General features: G+C 43.5%; 1 protein-coding gene across 1 annotated transcript; it reads left to right on the plus strand.

Annotated features, from left to right (window-relative positions):
- Positions 1 to 4,178: 4,178 nt before the first annotated feature.
- On the plus strand, positions 4,179 to 9,238 carry Cnga4 (cyclic nucleotide gated channel subunit alpha 4). The gene is made up of 6 exons (XM_070035380.1): positions 4,179 to 4,240; positions 4,373 to 4,474; positions 4,753 to 4,859; positions 5,105 to 5,750; positions 6,781 to 7,130; positions 8,796 to 9,238. Exons 1-6 carry the CDS (start codon positions 4,179 to 4,181, stop codon positions 9,236 to 9,238), a joined length of 1,710 nt encoding a protein of 569 aa, XP_069891481.1.
- Positions 9,239 to 23,119: the final 13,881 nt, after the last annotated feature.

The raw sequence follows: 23,119 nt of genomic DNA on the forward strand, positions 1-23,119 counted from the left end.
GTCGAACCAGAGAGGGCAGAGGGAGGAGACTTCCCGAGGCAGGGAAAGACCAGGAGGGCTGGGCTTCGGAGAAGTGTGAGCAAGGGGCGGTCCCACGAGCCCTGGGCGGTGCCTAGGATGGAGGAATGCACTGCAGTGGGAGTGGCTATCCTTAAAGCGTAGGTCGTGGGGCGGAGTCAGCAGGTGGGCAAGGCCTGTAGAAAAGTGGACCCCCGAGAGAACTGCAAGGGCACTAGCTCGTTTGCCCTACCTGCATGCATAGCTTCCCTTTTTCCTTAAAACCCTGGTAATGGCCGCCTCTCCCTGACTACTACAACTATTCTATACCCCTTGGGTACTTTTTAATAAGGATTAAGTGCCTAAATGACAAGTCTAAATTCCAAATCAATTAGAACTGGCCTTTGCCTACAGGGCCTCAGACTTTTAACCAGACGCAGACAATCACAACACAGTATAGTAAAATCTATAGTAGGAGAAGCTGAGTCAGATCAGCACTTTTGGATGATTTATGTGCCCAGGGAATAAGAGGGAAAGAAGAGTCACTGTGTTTAGGGAAGACTATCAAGAGAGGCTGTTTGATGCTGACATAAACTTAAAGAAATGGTCATTTCAGATAAAGTCTAGTTGTCTGGTTTTCATGTTGGCACTATAATTATATAAGATGATGGCATTAGGAGAAAATGGGTAGGGGTACTATTTTTGCAACTTTTCTTTAAATCTAAAATGAGGTCAAAATAAAAAGCATTTGAAAAGAAAAAAAAAAAAAAGAAATGTTAAGTTGCAGCCCAAAGGATTAACATATACAAAGGCAAAAAAGAATGGACAGCATGTAAAGGGTGCGCTAAAGCACTGCAATCAGCACAGCCTGGGGAATATACACAGGAAAGGTCAAATGAAGCTGAAAACAGTAACAGATGTCAGGTACTAGAGAGTTTTGTAGGCCATGGCAGGAGTTTAGATTTTATCCTTGGGACAGGGATTTAAAGAATTTTATACACGGTCAGATTGCTAGCGAGGGATCACTGCCAGAGGTCCTTCAAGAGGCCTAAAATAGGATAAGAATGTAGAGAAGTGGATATGTAGACATTAGCAGGGTTTTATGACTGGGTGAAAATGAATGGAAAGAACTATTAAACACAGGTCGTTTATATGAATTTAAAAACAGGCAAAATTGAACTATGTTATTACAAGTCAGAGCAGTACTTATCCTTGGGGAAAACATTGACTGGAAGGGGGAAGAGTGTAACTCCTGAAACTGGTAATGCTTTGTTTCTCAATGTGAGTGCTAATACACAGGCATGTTCAATTGTCAAAACTTATCAAACTACCTGCTTAGAAAATGCTTCTATTTCAATATGTTTATTGGGTTGTAGTTACCATGCTGGGTATGTGAGCATTCCATAGCTGTGACAAAACACTTGAGATAGACAAAAAGAATAAGAAAGGTTCTTTTGGCTCAGACTTTCATAGATTTCAGTCCATAACCACTTGGCCTCAATGTTTTTGGGCCTGCTGTGAGGCAGACCATCATGGCAGGGAACTGGTACATGGCAGATAAGCTGTTCATTTCAGGAAGCAGAGAATATGAATGGAAGGGGCCAGGGTCCCAATGCCTTCTCTTCAAGACACACCCTAAAAACCTAACATCTTTCTACTAGGCCCCATCATGTAAAGATTCTACCACTTCCTTAAAACCACCATCAGCTGTCCACCAGGCCTTGCAACACACAACCCTTGGAGGATTATGATTCAAACCATATTCTATGTAACAAACCACCTCAACTTAGTGTCATAAATCAATTGCTATTTTCTTTTTTGGTTTTTATTATCTTTAAGAAGTTGTACAAAGGAATGAGTCACTATTTTCTTATGCTATCCAATTCTGAGAATTCCAAAAAGATATGATAGGAATAGTTTGTCTCTGAGTTATAATCTCTAGAACCTTGTCTAGGAAACTCATATGTCTGTGGATGGTTTGGGGCTAGAGGTTAGAATTATATGGAATCACATGTGTCATATCTGGGCTGGGGCAACTCAAAGACTGAAGTGTTAAATAGGGTCCACATTGTGGTTGGAAGGTTGCCAAGGAGAACCTCCAGAGAGAGAGAGAGAGAGAGAGAGAGAGAGAGAGAGAGAGAGAGAGAGCGCACACTACTAGACAGCAAGCACGCCAAGAGTACCAGAAGTAAGCAGAATGGATTTTTATGATCTAACCTCAGAAGTCACACCACATCACTCTTACTCTATCCTGTGAGTCAAACCAGTCGCAGGGGATGTGCATCAGAGAATCTTTTAATTTCCACAATGTTATACAATGATAACAAATACTAGTTTTAAGTTTGGGGCTGAAAGGACAGAGACAGAGATTACAGGGCAATGAGTAGGAGAAGGAATGAGCTCAGTTACAGGTGAAGAGGACTCTGGGATATCCCTGTAGTGACATATAGTGTGTAGTTAGTCACATGAATAACTGCAGCCCAGGGAGAGTTCTTGCGAGCCTCTAAATGGCAAGGTATCCTGTGGGTAACCAAGAACACCCAGCAATCAAGGATAGGGGGAAAAAAGAGGGCCGACAGGGGCTGGGACGGTGGCTCAGTGGTAGAGTGCTTGCCTTGCATGCATGAGGCCCTGGGTTCGATTCCTCAGTACCACATAAGCAGAAAAGGTCAGAAGTAGAGCTGTGGCTCAAGTGGTAGAGGGTTAGCTTTGAACTGAAGAGCTGAGGGACAGTGCCCAGCCCCTGGGTTCAGGCTCCGGCCAGCAGAGAGAGAGAGAGAGAGAGAGAGAGAGAGAGAGAGAGAGAGAGAGCGCCTACAACAGAGTCTTAAAAAAATTAGAATAGGCAGTGGAGCCTATAAAAGAGGCCAAGAACAAATAAACAGAGGGAAAAAATGATGACATAACAGAGCTATAGAGAAAAGAATAAAAACAAAAGACCAATGGAGGACTATAGGTGCTCCTTCCAAGAAACTTTCCAGAAATAATCTGACATCATCCTTTAACTGCAAAACACTTCAGTGTCTTCAAAGCCCTCCCTAAACTGCTTCTGCCCATCATTCAACCTCATCTTTTGACCACTATTTCTCCCTGTCTTGTCCTCTTTTTTTTTTTTAAGCCACCATAATTTTACCCCTCTATGCCTAACTCCTGTTCATCCTACAGAGCCCAGCTCAGTTGGGAACTTTCCTGTTACCACAATAAGAAACCATCTGTACATTTACCTAGCAATATTTATGTGTACTGGCAATAACTGCCTCTGTGTAATTACCTGTCTACCTCTAATTGTTCTGTAAGCTTCTGGAGGGCACAAGGTATGTCCTGTTCACTTAGCACAGTAATGACCTACTTTGAGGAAGAAATGATACGAATTTTGTTTAGGAATGAAAGAGATGTTCACAGAAAAGGCACAAATAAAAGAAGCTGAAGATTCAGAAATCATATGGAATAGCTAGTGGGATCAGACACCAGAGATGACAGGAAAAAAAGGGTGACAAAAGCATCATTCGATGGGCTGCATCACATTCTCCAGCGGGGATGAGGTTAGGTAAACATGGAAGTCAGTAATGAAAAGATAGAGGGTTCGTGTCTGACATGTGAGGTATCTCTGTCCCTGGAGACTAGTTTAGCAGCTGACACAGAGGATCCATTCAGCCAATAGGTGTTAAATAAATAGGCCTAAGCCGGGAACTTGGACAGGTAAAACAAAGTGAACCTACATTAAAGCTCGGTTCTCCTCTCATAGAAGGCCCCCCCAGTCCCCCCCCCCCCCCCCCCCCCGTATAAGCTCATCCTGCCGTTAAGGACGAGGAGAAAGAAACAAAGACCATGCTTCCTCCTGAAGCATGCACCCCTGCCACACACAACACACACACATACACACACACACACACCTGCATGCAGCACACAACTTCTCCAGGGACCTCATTAAAGGTGTTTAGCTGGGCAGGTGTAAGCCAAGGCCCTGGGAGACAGGGACAAGGGTGAGACGCTAGAGCTACAGTGTCTCCACCCTTTCAGTAACTGTGAGCCTTGGCTGTGTTGCTAAGAGCTTCAAAGACAGAGAGAAGTCACAGCGGGAGCCCCAGGATAGCCTGTTCCAGGCAGTTTGATACCAGCTCCCATCTCTGCAAGCCCTCTACAGACAGAAGGGTGGATATTGTGCATACCAAGACCACATCATGAGCCAGGACAGCAAAGTGAAGACCACAGAGTCCAGCCCCTCTGCCCCATCAAAAGCCAGGTGAGGAGTCATCATCCTGTCCTCTGTATGTGATCTGCTCACCCTTTCATTCCTCTTGGTGCATCCAGTCACAACCACAATATGGAATGTCTTGTGAATAAATGAAGCAATTCTTACCCTTCTCACCCACAGGAAAACACTGCCTGTCCTGGACCCCTCTGGGGATTACTACTACTGGTGGCTGAACACCATGGTCTTCCCAGTAATGTACAACCTCATCATCATAGTGTGCAGGTTTGGAGGAGCACTAGACAAGGAGTCTTAAAGGGGGGTGAGGGCTAAAAGGGAGGTCTGGAGTTGAGGGGGAGGGGACTTGGGTGGAATACTAGAGGAGGGGCCTTAAATGGGGATGAGGCTATGAGTGAGGCTTGGGGCTTGTGGGTGGGGAGGAAGGAGTTGGATGAAGCCAGGGAAAGGCCCAAGGCAGAGTTCTGAGGAACCTGGCCTAGGCCACCTTTTGGCACCTTACAGAAGCTGCCGTTAAGCCAGTCCCTTCTGTTCCTGCCCTGCAGAGCTTGCTTTCCCGACTTGCAGCATGGTTATCTTATTGTCTGGTTTGTGCTGGACTACACAAGTGACCTGCTGTACCTACTGGATATCTTGGTGCGCTTCCACACCGGTGAGTGAGCCCCTGGGCCTAACCCTTTGTTCCATAACCCCCCCCAAAAATGTCTTTTAGTAAGAAAGGGGGGAGGGTCTGTGATAGCACTTTACTAGGCCTCTTCTGTGCCATCCACTTGAGGATGGTTATATACACACATCCTTTCCTGGCTCTCCCTCCTTGGCCCTGGCCTATCCTGTCTCTGTTCACACCGCATCCCCCCTCTACCCCATCCCACCCACCCACCCACCCCACCCCCCTAGGATTCTTAGACCAGGGCATCCTTGTGGAGGACAAAAGTAGGATTGCGGGTCGCTATGTGCGCACTTCGAGCTTTCTGTTGGACGTGGCTTCCCTCGTCCCCACCGACGCGGCCTACGTGCGGCTGGGCCCGCACATCCCCACGCTGCGACTGAACCGCTTCCTGCGGGTGCCCCGTCTCTTCGAGGCCTTCGACCGCACTGAGACGCGCACGGCTTACCCAAACGCCTTCCGCATCGCCAAGCTGATGCTGTACATCTTCGTGGTCATCCATTGGAACAGCTGTCTCTACTTTGCCCTGTCCCGGTACCTGGGCTTCGGACGCGATGCATGGGTGTACCCGGACCCCGCACAGCCTGGCTTTGAGCGCCTGCGACGCCAGTACCTCTATAGCTTTTACTTCTCCACCTTGATCCTCACCACCGTGGGCGACACGCCGCTGCCCGCGCGCGAAGAGGAATACCTCTTCATGGTGGGCGACTTCCTGCTGGCCGTCATGGGGTTCGCCACCATCATGGGTAGCATGAGCTCTGTCATCTATAACATGAACACGGCCGATGCGGCTTTCTACCCTGACCACGCGCTGGTGAAGAAGTACATGAAGCTCCATCATGTGAACCGCAGGCTGGAGAGACGCGTGATTGATTGGTGAGCGCACAGCGTTCCAGGATCAGGCCAGGGAAGTGCATTGTGCCAGAACTTAACTGCTTCTCCTCCAAGGAGATCACCATGTGGCTCACGCCTGGCATTTTATCTTCTCAAGGGGCTGAGATCTGAGAATCACAGAGAGATAAATTCCAAGAGGCTCTTACTTCCAATTAACCACCCAGAAAGCTGGAAGAAGTCAGGTGTGGTTCAAGTGGTAGAGCACCAACTTTGAGCTAAAAAAAAAAAAAAAAAAAAAAGCTAAGGGACAGCACCTAGGCCCTGAGTTCAGGTCCCAGACTGGGGAAACAAACAGACAAACAAAAAAAGTGATAATCACTGGTAGATCTATTGGATCTGAGACAATGGCTCAGAAGGCTGGGGAAGGATTTAATGAAAAGGGGCATTATCCTACCACCTCCTCAATGCTCACCCCTCCTTCCTCATTGTTCACCTTTCCACACCCTCACTCCCCTGTACCTCCTTACTCTTCCCTCCCTCACCCCACCCCTTCACTCCTCATCCCACTACCTTGCCTACTCTTTTTTGGGGGGGTCCAGTCCTGGGGCCTGAACTCTGGGCCTGGGCGCTGTCCCTCAGCTCTTCAGCTCAAGGCTAGCGGCTCTACCACTTGAGCCACAGCGCCACTTCCGACTTTTTTATTTTTGTTTATGTGGTGCTAAGGAGTCGAACCCAGGGCCTCAGGCATGCAAGGCAAGCGCTCTACCACTGAGCCACCTTCCCAGCCCACCTTGCCTACTCTTTACCTTCCCTACCACCCTGTACCTTGCTCTCTGAGACTAGCCAGCAGATGGCTGACTCTGTGATATTATTCATTGTCAAGTGACAGAGATCTTCTATGCCTTAAGTAAAGTAGAAGTCTGGCTAAGAAAGATCAGGTAGCTATTCCCAACTCCTATGGCCCCTTCGACGCCTCACTATGGTTGGCTCTTGGCTGAGCTGAATTCTGATGGAAAGGGTGGAGGCAGGCATGGATAGTGCCAATCAGGAAATGCTTCTGCCTCTCTTCCAGGTACCAACACCTGCAGATCAACAAGAAGATGACCAATGAAGTAGCCATCTTACAACACTTGCCTGAGCGCCTAAGAGCAGAAGTGGCAGTGTCTGTACACCTGTCTACTCTGAGCCGGGTACAGATCTTCCAGAACTGTGAGGCCAGCCTGCTGGAGGAGCTGGTTCTGAAACTGCAGCCCCAGACCTACTCACCGGGTGAATATGTATGCCGCAAGGGAGACATCGGACGAGAGATGTACATCATCCGGGAAGGCCAGCTGGCTGTGGTGGCAGATGATGGTGTCACACAGTATGCTGTACTGGGTGCAGGGCTCTACTTTGGGGAGATCAGCATCATCAACATCAAAGGTGAGATCCTGAGCATTTGTCTTGGGGAGAACACTGGCAAAGAGAATGGGATTAGCAGAACCCAATGCTATGACAAGATGGTATTTTAAGGGTATGTAAAGTAAGGAAATTTGCTCCTTACCTGAGTCACATAGGGCTTGAGGCGGGGGGGGGGGGGGGGGGGGAGGGGAGGGAGAAAGAGAGAGAGAGCTCTGCTCCCTGAGAAAAAGCTGCACAAAGGTCAGCATGCTGGGCAGGTCCTTGGAAAATGGAGTATATGTCCTGTGGGCAACAACTGAGTACCCACAAACCAGTGGAAGAAGACAGACCCAGACCAATGGAGGAAACAGTAATAACAACAGCTGTCACTTCTCACATGCTAACCACTCACCCTGTTCTGAGTATTTCACGTGGATCATTTTATTAAATTCTCATATAGTCCTGTAAACTTGGTAGTAGTGATCCTCATTTGAAAGGAAATAGATCAGAGAGGGCTAGTAACTTGCCCAAAGTTACAAAAGGAGCAAATATACAGAACTGGGATCAGTACAAAAATAGCTTTCTCATAGCCAAGTAGAGGTGTGTGTGTGTGTGTGTGTGTGTGTGTGTGTGTGTGTGTGTGTGTGTGTGTGTGTGTGTGTGTGTGTGTGTGTGTGTGTGTGTGTGTGTGTGTGTGTGTAGTTGGGGGGGGGGGAAGATGAAAGAGAAAAGAAGAAATTCTTATTTACTGATCATCAGCTGCAGGCCAGGCCAGATACTACACAGTAGTTTGTTTTTAACTCTCTTCAGCCCTATGTAGTAGGATATGTTATATCTCATCACAGGGAAATTTCTGAAATGCAAATGATCCCATTCAGTTCTCTTCTCTTGTTTAAAAGATTCTGATAGTTTTCCATTGTCCTCAGCAGAGAATCTAAATGCTTTGCATTGGCTTATAAAGTCCAGCGTGACCTGACTCTGTCTTTCCATTCTCTCTGCACCCTGTACTTAAGCCCCTCTGAACCATATATGTCTTCTACATCCACCTTTTCTTTTTTTCTTTTTCTTTTTTTTTGGGGGGGGGCGGCAGGGAAGGGGTTAGTCAGGGGGCTTGAACTCTGAGCCTGTGCGCTGTCCCTAAGCTTTTTTTGCTCAACGCTAACACTCTGCTACTTTGAGCCACAGATCCACTTCCAGTTTTCTAGTGGTTAATTGGAGATAAGAGTCTCATGGACTTTCTTACCAAGGCTGGCTTCGAACCTGGATCTTCAGATCTCAGCCTCCTGAATAGCTAGGATTACAGGCATGAGCCACCAGCACCTGGCTAACATCCACCTTTTCTACCTCCATCCCTTTGCTCCACTGGTACAATTGCCATCCTCCTACCCATATCCTCTAATTAATTCAGGCATCTCTTCCCTCAGACTTCCCTAAAGTCCCAGCCTTGCAGTTTTGCAGGGGTTCTTCCCACAGTTCCCAATGGGCATAGCAACTGCCATACAATTCTGTAACTATCCCATTAAATGCCTATCTCCTCTTTGAGGCTGGTGGCACAAGGCCCTGGCCACCAGTATGTTATTGAATGAAAGAATTAATGAGGCAGAAAAAGAGCACAAATGAGAAAGTGGGTTTCTAGTTGTGGAGTGAAATATCACCTCCCTGCACCCCTGCTAACTATCCTCCCACCTGTCTGTCCACGGGCCACAGGAAACATGTCTGGGAACCGCCGTACAGCCAACATCAAGAGCCTGGGTTATTCAGACTTGTTCTGCCTGAGCAAGGAGGACCTGCGGGAGGTGCTGAGTGAGTATCCACAAGCCCAGACTGTCATGGAGGAAAAGGGCCGCGAGATCCTGCTCAAAATGAACAAATTGGATGTGAATGCTGAGGCGGCTGAGATTGCCCTACAGGAAGCCACTGAGTCCCGGCTGAAAGGTCTCGACCAGCAGCTTGATGATCTACAGACCAAGTTTGCTCGCCTCCTGGCTGAGCTGGAATCCAGCGCACTCAAGATTGCTTACCGCATCGAAAGGCTGGAGTGGCAGACCCGAGAGTGGCCAATGCCTGAGTATGTGGTAGAGGCTGATGATGAAGGCGAGCCCAGGGAGGGAACTTCCAAAGATGGAGAGAAACCCCTAGGCCCACAATGAACTCATCCCTGACCGTAGGTCTCCCATCTCCAAGTGAATCTAGAGTTGTAAGAAAGCTTACCTACAGAAATTCTGCCAGCCTTTCATCGGGTCATAGACATAGACAACTTGACTGAATTGGTCCATAGATGCCCAGCTAGAGATGTGAGAGTATAGCACACATTCATCTCACACTCACCAGTTACCACACACACACATACACACACACACACACACACACACACACACACACACACAAAGAGAGAGAGATGCACATATACATGCTGGCATAAGACTGTACATTCCACATAATGTTCTATAATTCCTATTCTCAGAACACATGTGCTTCTTCACGTATAACACCTGCAGACTCGAAAATATGTACACATGCCATCATGCATCTCCTAAGCACACATTTGCTGATACTCACATAGCAATAGATTCACCTCCACAGGTGTTCATATGCTTATAAAGGCACAAAAGCACATCCAGAGCTTGCCCAGTCCAAGGTGTTCTTTGAATATTCCTTACGTGGGTGGTTGGTGAGTGTACCCTTCAAGATGCACTTCAATAAAGTATTCGCCTCTTTACAAAGCATCTGTGGACTGGAAAGAAAGAGCAAAGTCAGCGGTGGGTCAGGATGAATTCTGTTGGAATTCTGAGTCACAAAGGTGAGAGGCACAAGATGAATAGTAGCTGACAAAAGAGGGATTCCAAAATGCTGGGGTTCTTGGAAAATAGAGAATCAGTACTGAGTCAAAGTGAAGAAAGTTTATTCATGACATGACTGTAAATGTGCACAAGCTTGTATGGATATATTCACATGCCTAGGCTGCCCATCAGATCCCACACTACAGCATCGGTTTTCAGCATGGTGAACGCTAGGGGTTCCATATAATTTATGGGCCAAAGCAGATATCTCTTCTTTTTTCTTCTTCTGTCCCAGGCCTGGCTCCTAAGGCCAAAGTTTTCCTGCATTCAGAGTCATTTCCAAGGGGACATTACCTCCCTATATCTTTTTCCTGGTCATGTCCTATCTCTACCAGATGTTGGAGCTGTCCGGTATCAAGCCCTCCTTTTGATAAAAAATATTATCTCAAAATAGAGAAGGGAGAGTATAGACTACATGGAGTGGAATATCATGATCAAGGATACTAGAGATGAGGATGAACATTTTGGGAGTTTTGGAGTAACTTTGGTACATTTGGAAGTTACTGGTTTGGGGTAGGAAAGATGTTAAGGAAGTTTGACATCATTTCCATGTCTTCAGATCTGAGCTGTGCTAGATGGTATTTTATTTTATATTATCTATTATTATTGTCATTATCATTATCATTAATTTTGCCAGCACTGGGGCTTGAACTCAAGGCCAGGGCACTTTCCCTTAGCATTTTCACTAAAAGCTGATGCTCTACCACTTGAACCACATTTCCATTTCCAACTTGGTAGTATTTTAAAAAGAACTCAACTTGTTAAGTTAAACTTTATATGTATAACTGAGTGACTGACAAGTCACAGGAGAGATTACTTTTTTCTTGAATTATTTAAAATTATGTAGTTCTTCTGTGATGTCTTCTTTACAAGGTGTAAGATTCACAAGGCCAACATTAGGTCTTGTTAGGGCCAAAATTGTGCCTGGCACATAGCAGATGCATAAATACCACAGATACTGTTTGTTAACCAAAGTGAGGAATGTTGAACCAGATACATGCCTCACATTGGAAAATGTTTGAGCATTTCTCAGATTGTTCTACTATCTCTGACTTCAAATCCTGTTGAACCAGAATAGAAGGGTGTTCTATAAAGCCATTTTGATGGTACCTGAGGATTCATGGAACTGAGAATAAGCTTTTTGTTGACACATGACACAGTGTATGTCTATCCCCAGTGAAGGCTCTTTTAGAAGTGCTTCCTACCATGACCTAGAATCCTGGTTTATGGCACAGAATGACAGCTGGCTGTTTGGCATATTCTAAATGCAGAAAACTCTCTTCCAGGTCAGATATTCATTTTTCTCTGCCAGAAAATGCTACTCCTGGGGGTAAAGTTAGGCCAGGATGGGCAGAAATGAACACAATTTTAACTTCCTGGAGTAAATGAAAAAAACATTAATTAATATGTATCAAACATTAGTGTTTGATATTTATAGAATATATAACATACATAGTGTATATAAGCAAATATAGTATATACACTATGTACATACATATATAGTATGTATTATGTATATGTATATGTAGTATATATAAGTATATATACTATGTATATATGTGGATAGTATATATCATGTAGTGATATACATATTACGTATAAGACAAATATGTGGCAAGAAATTTTATTAAATAGTCATTTAGGTGTTTAAACATTTTATCCCTCCCCTTACCATAAGAAGATACCTAAATCTTTACAGCCCTTAAACATAAACTCTTTTGAATTGTAGGGTCAAAAACAGAAGCTGAATTCCAGTGGCTCATGCTTGTAATCCTAGTTACTCAGGAGGCTGAAATGTAAGGATCTCAGTTCTAAGCCAGCCTGGGCAGGAAAGTCAATGAGACTCTTATCTCCAATTAACTAGCAAAATGCCAGAAGTAGAGCTGTAGCTCAAATTGTAGAGCACTAGTATTCAGTATCCAGACCATGAGTTCAAGCCCCAAGACCAGCGAAAGGAAGGAAGGAAGGAAGGAAGGAAGGAAGGAAGGAAGGAAGGAAGGAAGGAAGGAAGGAAGGAAGGAAGGAAGGAAGAAAGAAAGGAAGGAAGGAAGGAAGGAAGGGAGGGAGAAAGGGAGGGAGAAAGGGAGGGAGGGAAAACAAAAGAAATGATTAAAAAGTCTCTGCCTTAGATATTGTTTGTGAAAGCCCAGAGATCCTAGGTTTTTCACCAACAAGTCATTTAGAAATAAAGTGTATCTACCTGCAAGGGCTTAGAATGGAAGAAACAAGCTACGGACCTAAGAAGAAAGAATCCCAAGACTGAAAAAATGTATGACATCCTTGAAGTTATTAGGTTTGTTTTGTTTTTGTTTTCCCCCTACGGTAACATATTTCCAAATTTTAAGCAGCAATCATTGATTACCTCCCAGTTCTGTGAGTCAGAAACACAGGTTCTGTTTAGATTTCTCAAGACTGAAGTCAATGTGTTAAGCAAGTTGGGCTCTGTGTGTGTGTGTGTGTGTGTATGTGTTTTATTGTAAAAATACTGTACAGAGGGGTTACAATTACATGAGTATGGTAATGAGAAGTTGGGCTCTTAACTGAAGCCTCTGGAGAATTTACTCCCTCAGGCTAAGAATGTGGCTTAGTGGTAGAGTGCTTGCCTAGCATGCTTGAAGCTCTGGGTTTGATTCCTCAACACTACATAAACAGAAAAAGCCAGAAGTGGCGCTGTGGCTCAAGTGGTAGAGTGCTACCCTTGAGCAAAAGAAGCTCAGGGTCAGTGTCCAGGCCCAGAGTTCAAGGCCCAGAGTTCAAGCCCCAGGACTGACAGAGAGAGAGAGAGAGAGAGAGAGAGAGAGAGAGAGAGAGATTATTCATGCTACTGCCAGAATTCCATCTTTTTGAGCTTCCTGTTTCCTTGATACATGGCATCTTCAGGCCAACCAAGGCACATTAAATCTCTCCCATTGTACAAGTGTTCCACTTCTACAACCAGACTGAGAGAAACACCTCTTCTTTTTTACAGCTCATCTAACTAGATTAGGTCCACTTGAATACTCCATAATGATTTTTCTATTTTAAGGTCAGCTAACTATTAACCTCAGTTACAACTGCCATGTTGATGAGAATCACATCTGAATACAAAATTCTGTCAGTCACAGTCTCTGGGGGAAAAAGGGCTGAATCCCACTCTCACAGTGAGTTCGAGATAGAGAACTCTGTGAATTGAGTCTTGGAATCTGGAGAATGATCAGTGTGCCAGAGCAGACCCAAGAGCCCCCTTGAATAAGGTGGATACCAATAATAACCACCATGATCCAAAGGCCAGAGGCCTTATCCCAGATATACAGAAATGCACAGATAAATAAGAGAACAGAAATGTCACAAACCACAATTGAGATTAAACACTCCCCCCAAATAGGTAAGTAAAAGCTTAAATGAAGCCGGTGCCCAAAGCTCACGCCTGTCATCCTAGCTACTCAGGAGGCTGAGATCTGAGGACTGCGGGTTAGAAGCCTGCCAGACAGGAAAATCTGTGAGACTCATCTCTGGAAGTGGAGCTGTGGCTTAAGTGGTAGAGCGCTAGCCTTCGGCAGAAAGCAAAAGACAAGAACAACAATAATAACAAAAAAGCTCAGGGACAGCACCCAGTCCATAAGTTCAAGCCCTCTGATGGATACAATTTAAAAAAAAGTTTAAGTAAAAAATTGCAAAAATCAAGAAATGTCCAAGTTTTTACAATAATTACAGAAAAACATAACCATTATACATACATATCATTTGGTTCTCATGACAGTGTTAGAAAGTTTTCCACTATTATGCTCATTTTTCCAAATCAAACTGAAGCCCATAAAGCAAAAACAACAGCAAAAAACAAACAAACAAACAACCCACTAAATTTGATTTGTTGAGAAGTAACTTTATGTGTACCAGACCCTGGCCCCAGCGTACTGTCTCCATTCTTCCAACTATATGAGAAAGATGTCATTGTTTGCCCTATTTTGAAATGAGGAAAGTGAGGCTCCAAGATGCTATCATTTGCTCAGTATTACCGAGCTCCTAAGTTAAATGCAGTGAAACCCAGATCTGTCATAATTTCTCTTGGAAGGAGATAAGGAAAGGGACTGCCTCAGCTTGAGACCAGAGCCTGGCAAGCTTCTTCCTCGGCTGGGATGACAGTTGTGAGCAGTAACTATGGCAACCAGGAGAGAAGGAACTAGTGGTGCAAGGCAAAGTTTGTGAGTCACTGACAGGCTGCCCAGCGTGATGAAGTGTGCTCTCCAGGCTTCAAGCCAAAGACAAGGGACCACCTGCTGCTCTGGAGAAGAGCTGCCAATTCCAGCTGAAAGGGGGGGAGGGGGGATCTGCATGCATACAGTTGTGAGAAACAGGGGTTTTAGCATCACTGCTAGATTTCTTGGAATGGATCCAGGCCACTCAAAGGCCCTCCTGCTGAGAGCACTGCGGCTTGAGGCTTAGCTCTCTTCCTAAATCCTGCAGGATTTAGGGCCCCACCCACTCCTTTCCTGGGTTATGATTACAGGCTACCTTGGCCTGGCTAGGATTTGGGACTTATACGCCTGTATTTTCCCTGTTAGCGACTCCCCTATAGAAGCTTCTTGTACTTACTCCACCCTTTTCTTTCTTAGTGTTTGGATGCTAATTCTGGAAGACAGATGGAAGTAATGTATCAAGCTTAGGATTCACAGGAAGAGGGACTGTTCAACCCAGGGAGAGAGCAAGGGCACACCAGGGGCAGGAGGCAACGTGGGTGGATCCTGGCTGGTTTGGGACTGAAGGGGGTGTTTAGCCCAATGCTAGGATCAAAGATGGCCTGTAAAAAATGGCATCAGAGACATGGCCCAAATCAGAGAAAGTGTTCAGTTGGTTTTAAAGTAGAAGAGATGGGAAAGCTCAGGTAATTGGAGCCAGTCAGCGTTGGGTTTTCATTCTGAAATATCACTTATTAGTCTGCTCTACAAAATCTAGCAGTGGTAAAGTAAGCAAATGCTAGAAAATTGAATATAAATTAGCAAATGAATTAAAACTGTCTACTGATGTGTAGAATTAGTGACTTCTTAATAATGGTGGCACCTATGACTATTACTCATATCCTTCTAGCTGCAGTTTGCTGTTGAGGGTTCCTGGATATAGGTTGTTCAGCTTCTCAGCCCAGGTATCTGCTGGCCTCTGGGCTGTGTAAGTGATGCCAGGCTCGGCCAGCAGAGGGTGCAAGGCAATCCTTCCCTCCTCTGCCTACTTCCTATTTGTCCTCAGGATTGCATTGCTTTGGAAAGCCAGAGAATTACCCAATGAGAAATAGAATCTGAGGCACAAAGAATGATAAATCACTGAAGAAATAAATCAAAGAAGGCATGAGAAGGTATAAAAACTTCCCACGCTCATGGATCGGCAGAAACGGTATTATGTAATGGCTATAATACCTAAAGTAATCAACATGTTCAATGTAATGCTCCATCAAAATCCCAGTGGAATTCCTTACAAAGGCAAAAAAAGTCAATCCTAAATTTCATATGGAAGTACAGAGTATCATGAATAGCTCATGTGATCCTGAGCAAAATAAAATCAACACCAGAGATATCACAATATATGACTTTAAACTGTACTACAAAGCCACAGTAACAAACAAAATGGTACTAGCACAAAAACAGACACTTGACTAACAAACTAAAACATCTATAAATAAGCCACCCTAGTTACAGTTAGCTGATTTTTTTCACAAAGTTTCCAAAACATCTGTTGAAAAATAAAACCAAAAAACAGCTTCTTCAACAAATAGTACTAGGAAAACTGTATATCCACATAAAGAACACTGAAATTGGATTCCTGTCTCTTGTCCTGTACTAATATAAATTCAAGTTCTACAGGAAAACACTAGAAGATCTAAGCATAAGCAAAAAATTTTTTTGACTAGAACTCCAATAACTCATCAACTGAGATAGTGGAAATGTGAGTTTGCACCAAACTAAAAAAGTTTTTGCAGAGCAAAATAGTCACGAGAGTAAGTAGATAGCCTATAGGCCTATAGAATGGGAGAAAAATCTTTGCCAACTATATATCTAACAATGGATTGATAACTAGAATATACAGGGAGCTAAAAAAGACTATAGTTTTGGGCTGAGAAGGTGGCTCAGTGGTAGAGTGCTTGTTTTGCATACATGAGGCCCTGTGTTTGATTCCTCAGCACCATATAAGCAGAAAAGGCCAGATGTGGCTCAAGTGGTAGGGTGCTAGCTTTGAGCTGAAGAGCTCAGGGACAGTGCCCAGACCCAGAGTTCCAGCCCCACAACCAATAACAACAAAAAAGACTATAGCTTCAAAGAACCAACAATGCAACTAATAGATAAGCAAATGAACAGAACAGACAATTCTCAAAAGAAGTACAAATGGCTAATAAATGCATAAAGAAATATTCACCATCCCTAGCTACAAAGGAAATGCAAATCAAAACAACATTCAGATTTCCCCTCGCTCAATCAGAATGATCATTATCAAGAATGCAACTCATAAACTGTTGGTAAGAATGTAAACTACTACTAGGAATGTAAACAACTACTATGGAAATCAGAATGAAAGTTTCTTGAAAAAATGAAAAATAAACATATGCTCCAGCAATACTACCCTTGGGCATATATCTGAAGGAATGTAAGTCAGGAAATAATGGAGACCCTTACACACCCATATTCCTTGCAGCACTTTTCAAAATAACCACACTATGAAAACATCCCAGATCCCCTAAAGCTGATGAATGGATGAAGAAAATGTGGTACATAAACTCAATGGAGTATTATTCAGTCATAAAGAAGAATAAAATTATGTCATTTGAAGGAAAATGGACGGGACTGGAAATCATTATGTTGAAGAAGGTAAGTTAGGTTCAGATGGACAAATACTTTGTATTTTCTCTTATATGCAGAATCTAGACTTAAAAATGTGTAGACAGACAAAAAAAGAAAACATAGCTGTAATTGTGAGACTGTTTGAGAGGATGAAGGGAAGAGGGAGATGAAAAGAGAATAAGATGGAGCAAATGATATCAAAATACATTGCGTCTGTGTGTGAGGATGGCTTAAGGAAAGTCACTGGAAGCTATTGAATAATAGAGGAAAGCAGAGCAAGGAACAAAAACAATAGAGAAGGATAATCTTATCAAATTACAAACTATGCAGGTGTTTAATATCATAGTGTAACTCCCTTGTACAATTAATATACACCAAGGAAATGAATGACAGGAAAGTATAATGGATTTGCTGGGGGATGGAGAAGGAGGATCAAGAAGGGAAGATTGAGAGAACAAAGGAGAGTGAAGAAGGCCTAAGCATTTTATCTGCCTGCATAAAAATAGAACAATAAAACCTGTTGAAATTGTTTTCAGAAATGGGAAAGATGGATTAAGGGAAAATGAGAGAGGAGGTGAGTTTGATTAGGGTATTTTTTGATGCATGTATGGAAATATCACAATGAGCCCTCCCCCACACAACTAATCATGCTAATAAAAAGGTTTTAGAAAAAGAATGCTACTGGGAAATGGTCATCTGAACTCGTCTGTGAAAACTTCTTGTTTGCACTTCTGTGCAAGGACTGAAATCTGTCAGTGGTAATGCTGAGACATGACGCAGGAAGCTGTGCTAAATGAGAGCCGAAGGCAGCTCTGTTGAGGTCAGCACCAGTGACTGGCTGGGAGCAATGCCTCACAGACAGAACTTTCCTTCTGCTTTTGCCCCTAGCATACATGGAGCTGGGATCTGCTATAGGAGAGAAACCCGCTGCAGTTGAGTCCTTGGGGGTGACCCTGCCTCTCAGCATCTCCCTCTGCTTCTGCTTAGATTGCCTTCCCCCCACAGCTTTCAGGGTCTTCCTTTCATTTCTGTGATGTGCACATATGCTTCTGTGCTGAACTCCTGCCTACACAATGCCTGCCCACATAGAAGGAGCTTCTCTTGGGATAATTAAACAGAAGAAACAGGCTGAGAAGTCAGGCAGGCTGCAGCAGGCAGGGATATTGAGCAGAGGAAAGAAAGCAGGGGCTTATGCTAGGGGAGAACAGAGGCATACACTCAAGGACTGGCTATAGCTAGACAATCAGACTTGGTTTCAGTTGTGGACCTTCACAGGTGAGCTAGGAGGGGTCTGATTCTGCTAAAATCAGAGCTTCACTAGAGGGCTAAAACAGCCAAAGGAGACAGGGCACAGTGAGTCGTGCCTGCAATTGCAGCTACTAAGGAGGCGGAGATTGAGAGGATTATGGTTCAAGGCAAGTCTGCTCAATCCAGTTGGGTATAGTGGTGTAGATCTGTCATCCCAGGTCCACAGGAGGCTGTAAATATGAGGATCACCATCTGAAGCCAGCTCTGGGCAAAATCATGAGACCCTCTCTGAAAAATAACTAAAGCTGAAAAGATCTAGAGGCATCGTTCAAGTGGTAGGGGGCTTGCCTAGCAAATAAGGCCTTGTGCTCAACCCTTACATCACCCCCTCACTAAAAAGGAGACAGAGGAAGGTCATCCAGAGGGACTTCAACAAGTACCCTCAAACTATTAGCCTTTAGGGCCCCATATGACTTATTGGAGAAGAGAAAGACTGAGGAAACAGGGTAAGGTACTGAAACAGGAAAGGCAATGGCCAGAGAGGATCCCTGGGTCTCTGGGTCCATGAGTTTAGGAGGTGATGGAGGCATAGCCTGTTACCAGACTCTCACCTTACTCTGTGTGTGAGAGAGAGAGACAGACAGACAGAGAGAACATTGGGTTTCCTGGGTAAAGTGTACATATTTTGTGGGCTTGCAAGCTATGTAGCATAAACAGTACTTAGTACTTAGTACTTAGGTAACAGATTATCTGGCTGACATTAAGCATCATATTCTCCTCTCTTAGACTATTTTTCTCCTAAATAGTTACTGAAGTGTTCAAAGTTTTCCTCTTACCTCAGTTGTGATAGAGAATATTGAAAGAAGGATCATGCATGCAAACTTTGGCCCAGTAGGTTTGCAGCATGGGAGATGCAAACCTCCCCATGAATAAAGTTGCATGGTCCAGAATCCCTCTCTTGAAAAAGTATCAAAATGAGCTAGGCACTGGTGGCTCACTCTTGTAATCCTAGCTACTCAGGTGGCTGAGATCTGAGGATCGAGTTCAAAACCAGCCCAGGCAGGAAAGTCCATGAGACTCTTCAATTAACCACCAGAAAACTGGAAGTGGCTCTATAGGTCAACTGGTAGAGTGCTTGCCTTGAGCTGAAGAGCTGAGGGACAGCGCCCAGGCCCATAGATAGATAGATAGATAGATAGATAGATTAGATAGATAGATAGATAGATAGATAGATAGATAGATAGATAGATAGATAGATAGATAGATAGATAGATAGATAGATAGATAGATAGATAGATGGATAGAAAAAGTAACAAAACAGACAGCCTTGGAAAGTGGAGGCTTGAGGTGGAAGACAACTGCTTACAGGACTGAACCTTAGTGCTACTTTAGAACACCTTGCACTTGCTTCTTTCTCTCTTGGGGTTCTGACTGAATTCCTGGTAGATGATCCAGGTCTCTTTCCTTTGATTATTCATAACGATTTTGCAATTCCTTTCTTGCTCCAATCAAAAGCCTCCCTGATTTCTAGCTCTAAGCTATCCTAGTCTCTGCAAATGCTAAGTGATCCTTGACAAAGGGAGACTTCTCTAATTTTAAGAAATGAGCATCTACCCTCTTATCACTATATTTTTCATCCTCTCTGCTCATGATATCTTCTGTTCCCCACTGTAGCTATTACTTGGGATTTTTCCCCCTCTTTATAAATAATCTTCTCAGAATGAGATATAGTTCAGTAGTAGAACATTTACCTAGCATGTGCAAGGCCCTGGATTTGATTTTCCCAGCACTACCAAGGAATAATTGATTAAACAATTTTCATTAAGTCAATCTACACCCACTACCTCCTGCCCCTCACCTCTCATTACTCATCTGCAGTTAGTTAGAGGAGAGAATACGAGTAAGGTCCCAATATGATGCAGTATAATCTACACAAAGAATTGTAAGCAATTCAACACTGCTGGAGCCAAGGCTGACCATCTAACTGGATACAGGGCCTGTATGTGAGAGTTAAGAAAAGCTAGAAAGTAAATAATGAGAGAAATGGGAGTATGGTTTGAGAAAATATTGGAGAAAGGAGCATGTGTTCATCTGCCTGAGGTGCTATTGACACAGTATCACAATTGGTTTAAACAACAGGTATTTTTTCAGTGCTGGGCACAGACATCCTAATTCAAGGTACTGACAGATTCAGTTTCCTGAAAGGGTTGTCTTCCTGGCTTGCAAATAGATTCCTTCTACTGTACCTTCATATGATCTATGTGCGGAAAAGCAGGTGGAAACAGATTAACATCTAGTCTCCTCTTCTTCTTATAAGGACACCAGTTCTATTGGATTAGGGACCCACTTTTATGACATCTTTTCTTAATTACCTTCTCTAGGTCCTATTTCCAAATGGTCACAAAAGCAGAAGACAAACTAATGAAAAAAATAAACAAAAAGAAAGTTACAAGGCATGCCATTGTAGAATTATCATATTGGAAGGTGTTATAGAAACACTCCTAAGAGGCAACAAATCCCAACCTGTGATTTAGCTTTTCAGAGGAGCCTTGTTCTCCTATGTCACCTCTTCTGACATCAGGATATGTTTATATTCTCAACTTCTTCGAATACTCTCCCAAATCTTATATGAACTCAAATCAGCATTCTCCCAAAAAGAATGGTATGTCCTCTGAAGAGAGGGGTAATACCTGTATCACTCATGGCCCCTGCACCACAGAGTTGGGGTACTGCACACACCAGTGCTTCTTCCACACTCTTGACAGACTCCTGTTACCTAAAGCTCATGCATTCCCTGTGTTACCCTCTTCCCTTCTCTACTGACAACCACCAATCTTCCAGAGCCCATAATTTCTCACGTGAGGCTTTGTCACCACTCTAGTAATTCTCTCATCTCCATGTCCAGCTGAGATTTCATGGTCCATTGCTTCACCTTTGTCCCTCTGTTTTTCCACCATAGTCATTAACATCCTACCTATTAACATTGTCTCTGCTTGAATCCAACTGACTGAGCTCTGCTGGAAACACAAAACAAAACAAAACTGATGCCACTAGAAATTCATCTTCATCACAGCTCAAGTCCATCCCCCATAACTTCCATGTTGCCTTGTTACATTTCTCTGTTTTCCCACTTTCTGTCTCCTACTATAATTTCTTTGAACCATCTTCACTCCTAAAATATCCGTGTGGTGCGCATGTGTGTGTGCACGTGCACACACACACACACACACACACACACACACACACACACACACACACATTTCACTTAATCTCTGGTAACCAGATCTCCAATTTCAAAGAGGAAATAGGAACTATCAGACCACAACTCTCCACCAAATCTACAAATCCAAAATCCTAGTTAAGATGTCCACGAGGTTACTATGACAATAGTGAAAAGAAAATTACAAAGACTTAAGATTGTAGCTTTAGGTTTTTTTCCATGCAGAAAAACCAAGAAGGCTGAATGAACCCAAAGTAGCAGGAGAGAGAAGGGGTCTGAGGGTAAAAATACAGTGTAATGAAACCCACCAAATGCTGTTAGAAAGAGGAAGAAAGGAGAGGAATGGGAATAGAGAAGAAGAGATATATTTGTTCAATGTAGACTGTGTGCATATTATGTTTATAAACTGCTTCATTAAGTGGCAATGCCTTTGTACAACTGCTTACAATTATAAAGAAAATTTGGAAAGAAAAAGAAATATCACAATGAACCTATAAAATGAACCTATTAAAATAATAAAAATACAAGTTTTTAAAAAATTATCTCAGGTTAAAGGAAATGTAAGCTCCTTCCTTCCTGTCACTCTTCTACCCCGAGTGCATTGCCCTCACCGCATAGTCAATGGTAGATTGCCCTCACATCCACAATCAGCCTGCAGGAAGGAGCAAGGAAGAAAAGACCTCTTCAAAATGGTTCTTGCCAATGGTTGGGAAGGATCTCCAGGTCACACAAGTCAGAGAACCCACATTTTTCTTAGCTAAGAACAGCATTTAAATTAGTTCAGCACTATCCTTCAACCTTCCTTATTTCACTTCACAATGCTCTGCTCCCTTGTTTTTGTCTTCTTCTTTGTCTCTTATCTGCTCTTTCTTGGTTTCTCAGAGACTAATTTTCCTCAATGCAACCTCTCTAGCCAAGTTGTAATGCCACATACCTATAATCCAAGCACTCAGAAAACTGAGGCAAAAAGATCTTAAATTCAAGGCCAGCTTGGGCTATATAGCAAAAACCTATCTCTTCATGATGTGGCTGAGTTCTCAATGTTTTACAATGTTTCTGTCACTCAGACTGAATTCTTTTCTAGAGACACTGATTTGGTTAGGACTAGTTGAATAATTTCTCTATCATGAAATCAAATGATTACTATTATTATTATTATTTTGGGAGGGGTCAAGTCATGGGGCCTGAACTCTGGGCCTGGGCGCTGTCCCTCAGCTCTTCAGCTCAAGGCTAACGCTCTACCACTTGCCACAGCGCCACTTCCGGCTTTTTTCTTTTTGTTTATGTGGTGCTGAGGAATTGAACCCAGGGCCTCAGGCATGCAAGGCAAGCGCTCTACCACTGAGCCACCTTCCCAGCCCAATAATTACTATTATTAAGTCTCTGTAAATCCCTTTTATCACACAAAATAATAATGAAAGCACTGCCTCATTATATTCACAGGTCCATCCAGATTCAAGATTATATAAGAATGAGAGTCATTGAGAGGTGGGGAATCATCCTACAATTCTACCTACCCCAGAAGAGAAAGCATCACTCAGAATTTGGAGAATAAACTTTCATTTTTTGAAGAAGAATCTGGGCCTCTTCCATTTTATTGTCTTAAGCAACACTCTCAATTCTATGCCTCCATCAGAAAGAATGACATTGCCCCATTTGTTAGAAAATGGAAAGACTTGGAAAAATTTATATTAAGTGAAGTAAGCCAGGCCCAAAGAAACGTAGGTCCCATGGTGTCCCTTATTTGCAATAACTAGTATATGCCTAGAATGAGCAGAAAAGGTCAAAAGCTATGTACATATGACCATATAAGATGATGCTAAGTGAAATGAACCCCAAGATAGAGACACAAGAAGTTTTATCTTTTTGCTGTTGTTTTTAATGTATATGTACATACATGTGTAATGTATATGTGATTTT

This window comes from Dipodomys merriami, unplaced genomic scaffold (genome assembly GCF_024711535.1).
Source record: "Dipodomys merriami isolate MVZ:Mamm:240054 unplaced genomic scaffold, mDipMer1.0.p SCAF_25, whole genome shotgun sequence".
In the NCBI taxonomy this organism is placed as follows: Eukaryota; Metazoa; Chordata; class Mammalia; order Rodentia; family Heteromyidae; genus Dipodomys; species Dipodomys merriami.

Bases quoted from the DNA above. Each gene is read 5' to 3' on its own strand.
- Cnga4 (XM_070035380.1), top strand. From the start codon at position 4,179: ATGAGCCAGGACAGCAAAGTGAAGACCACAGAGTCCAGCCCCTCTGCC. The intron at 5,751-6,780 runs GTGAGCGCACAG...CCTCTCTTCCAG, and splicing joins GAGAGACGCGTGATTGATTG to GTACCAACACCTGCAGATCA. The intron at 7,131-8,795 runs GTGAGATCCTGA...CACGGGCCACAG, and splicing joins CAGCATCATCAACATCAAAG to GAAACATGTCTGGGAACCGC.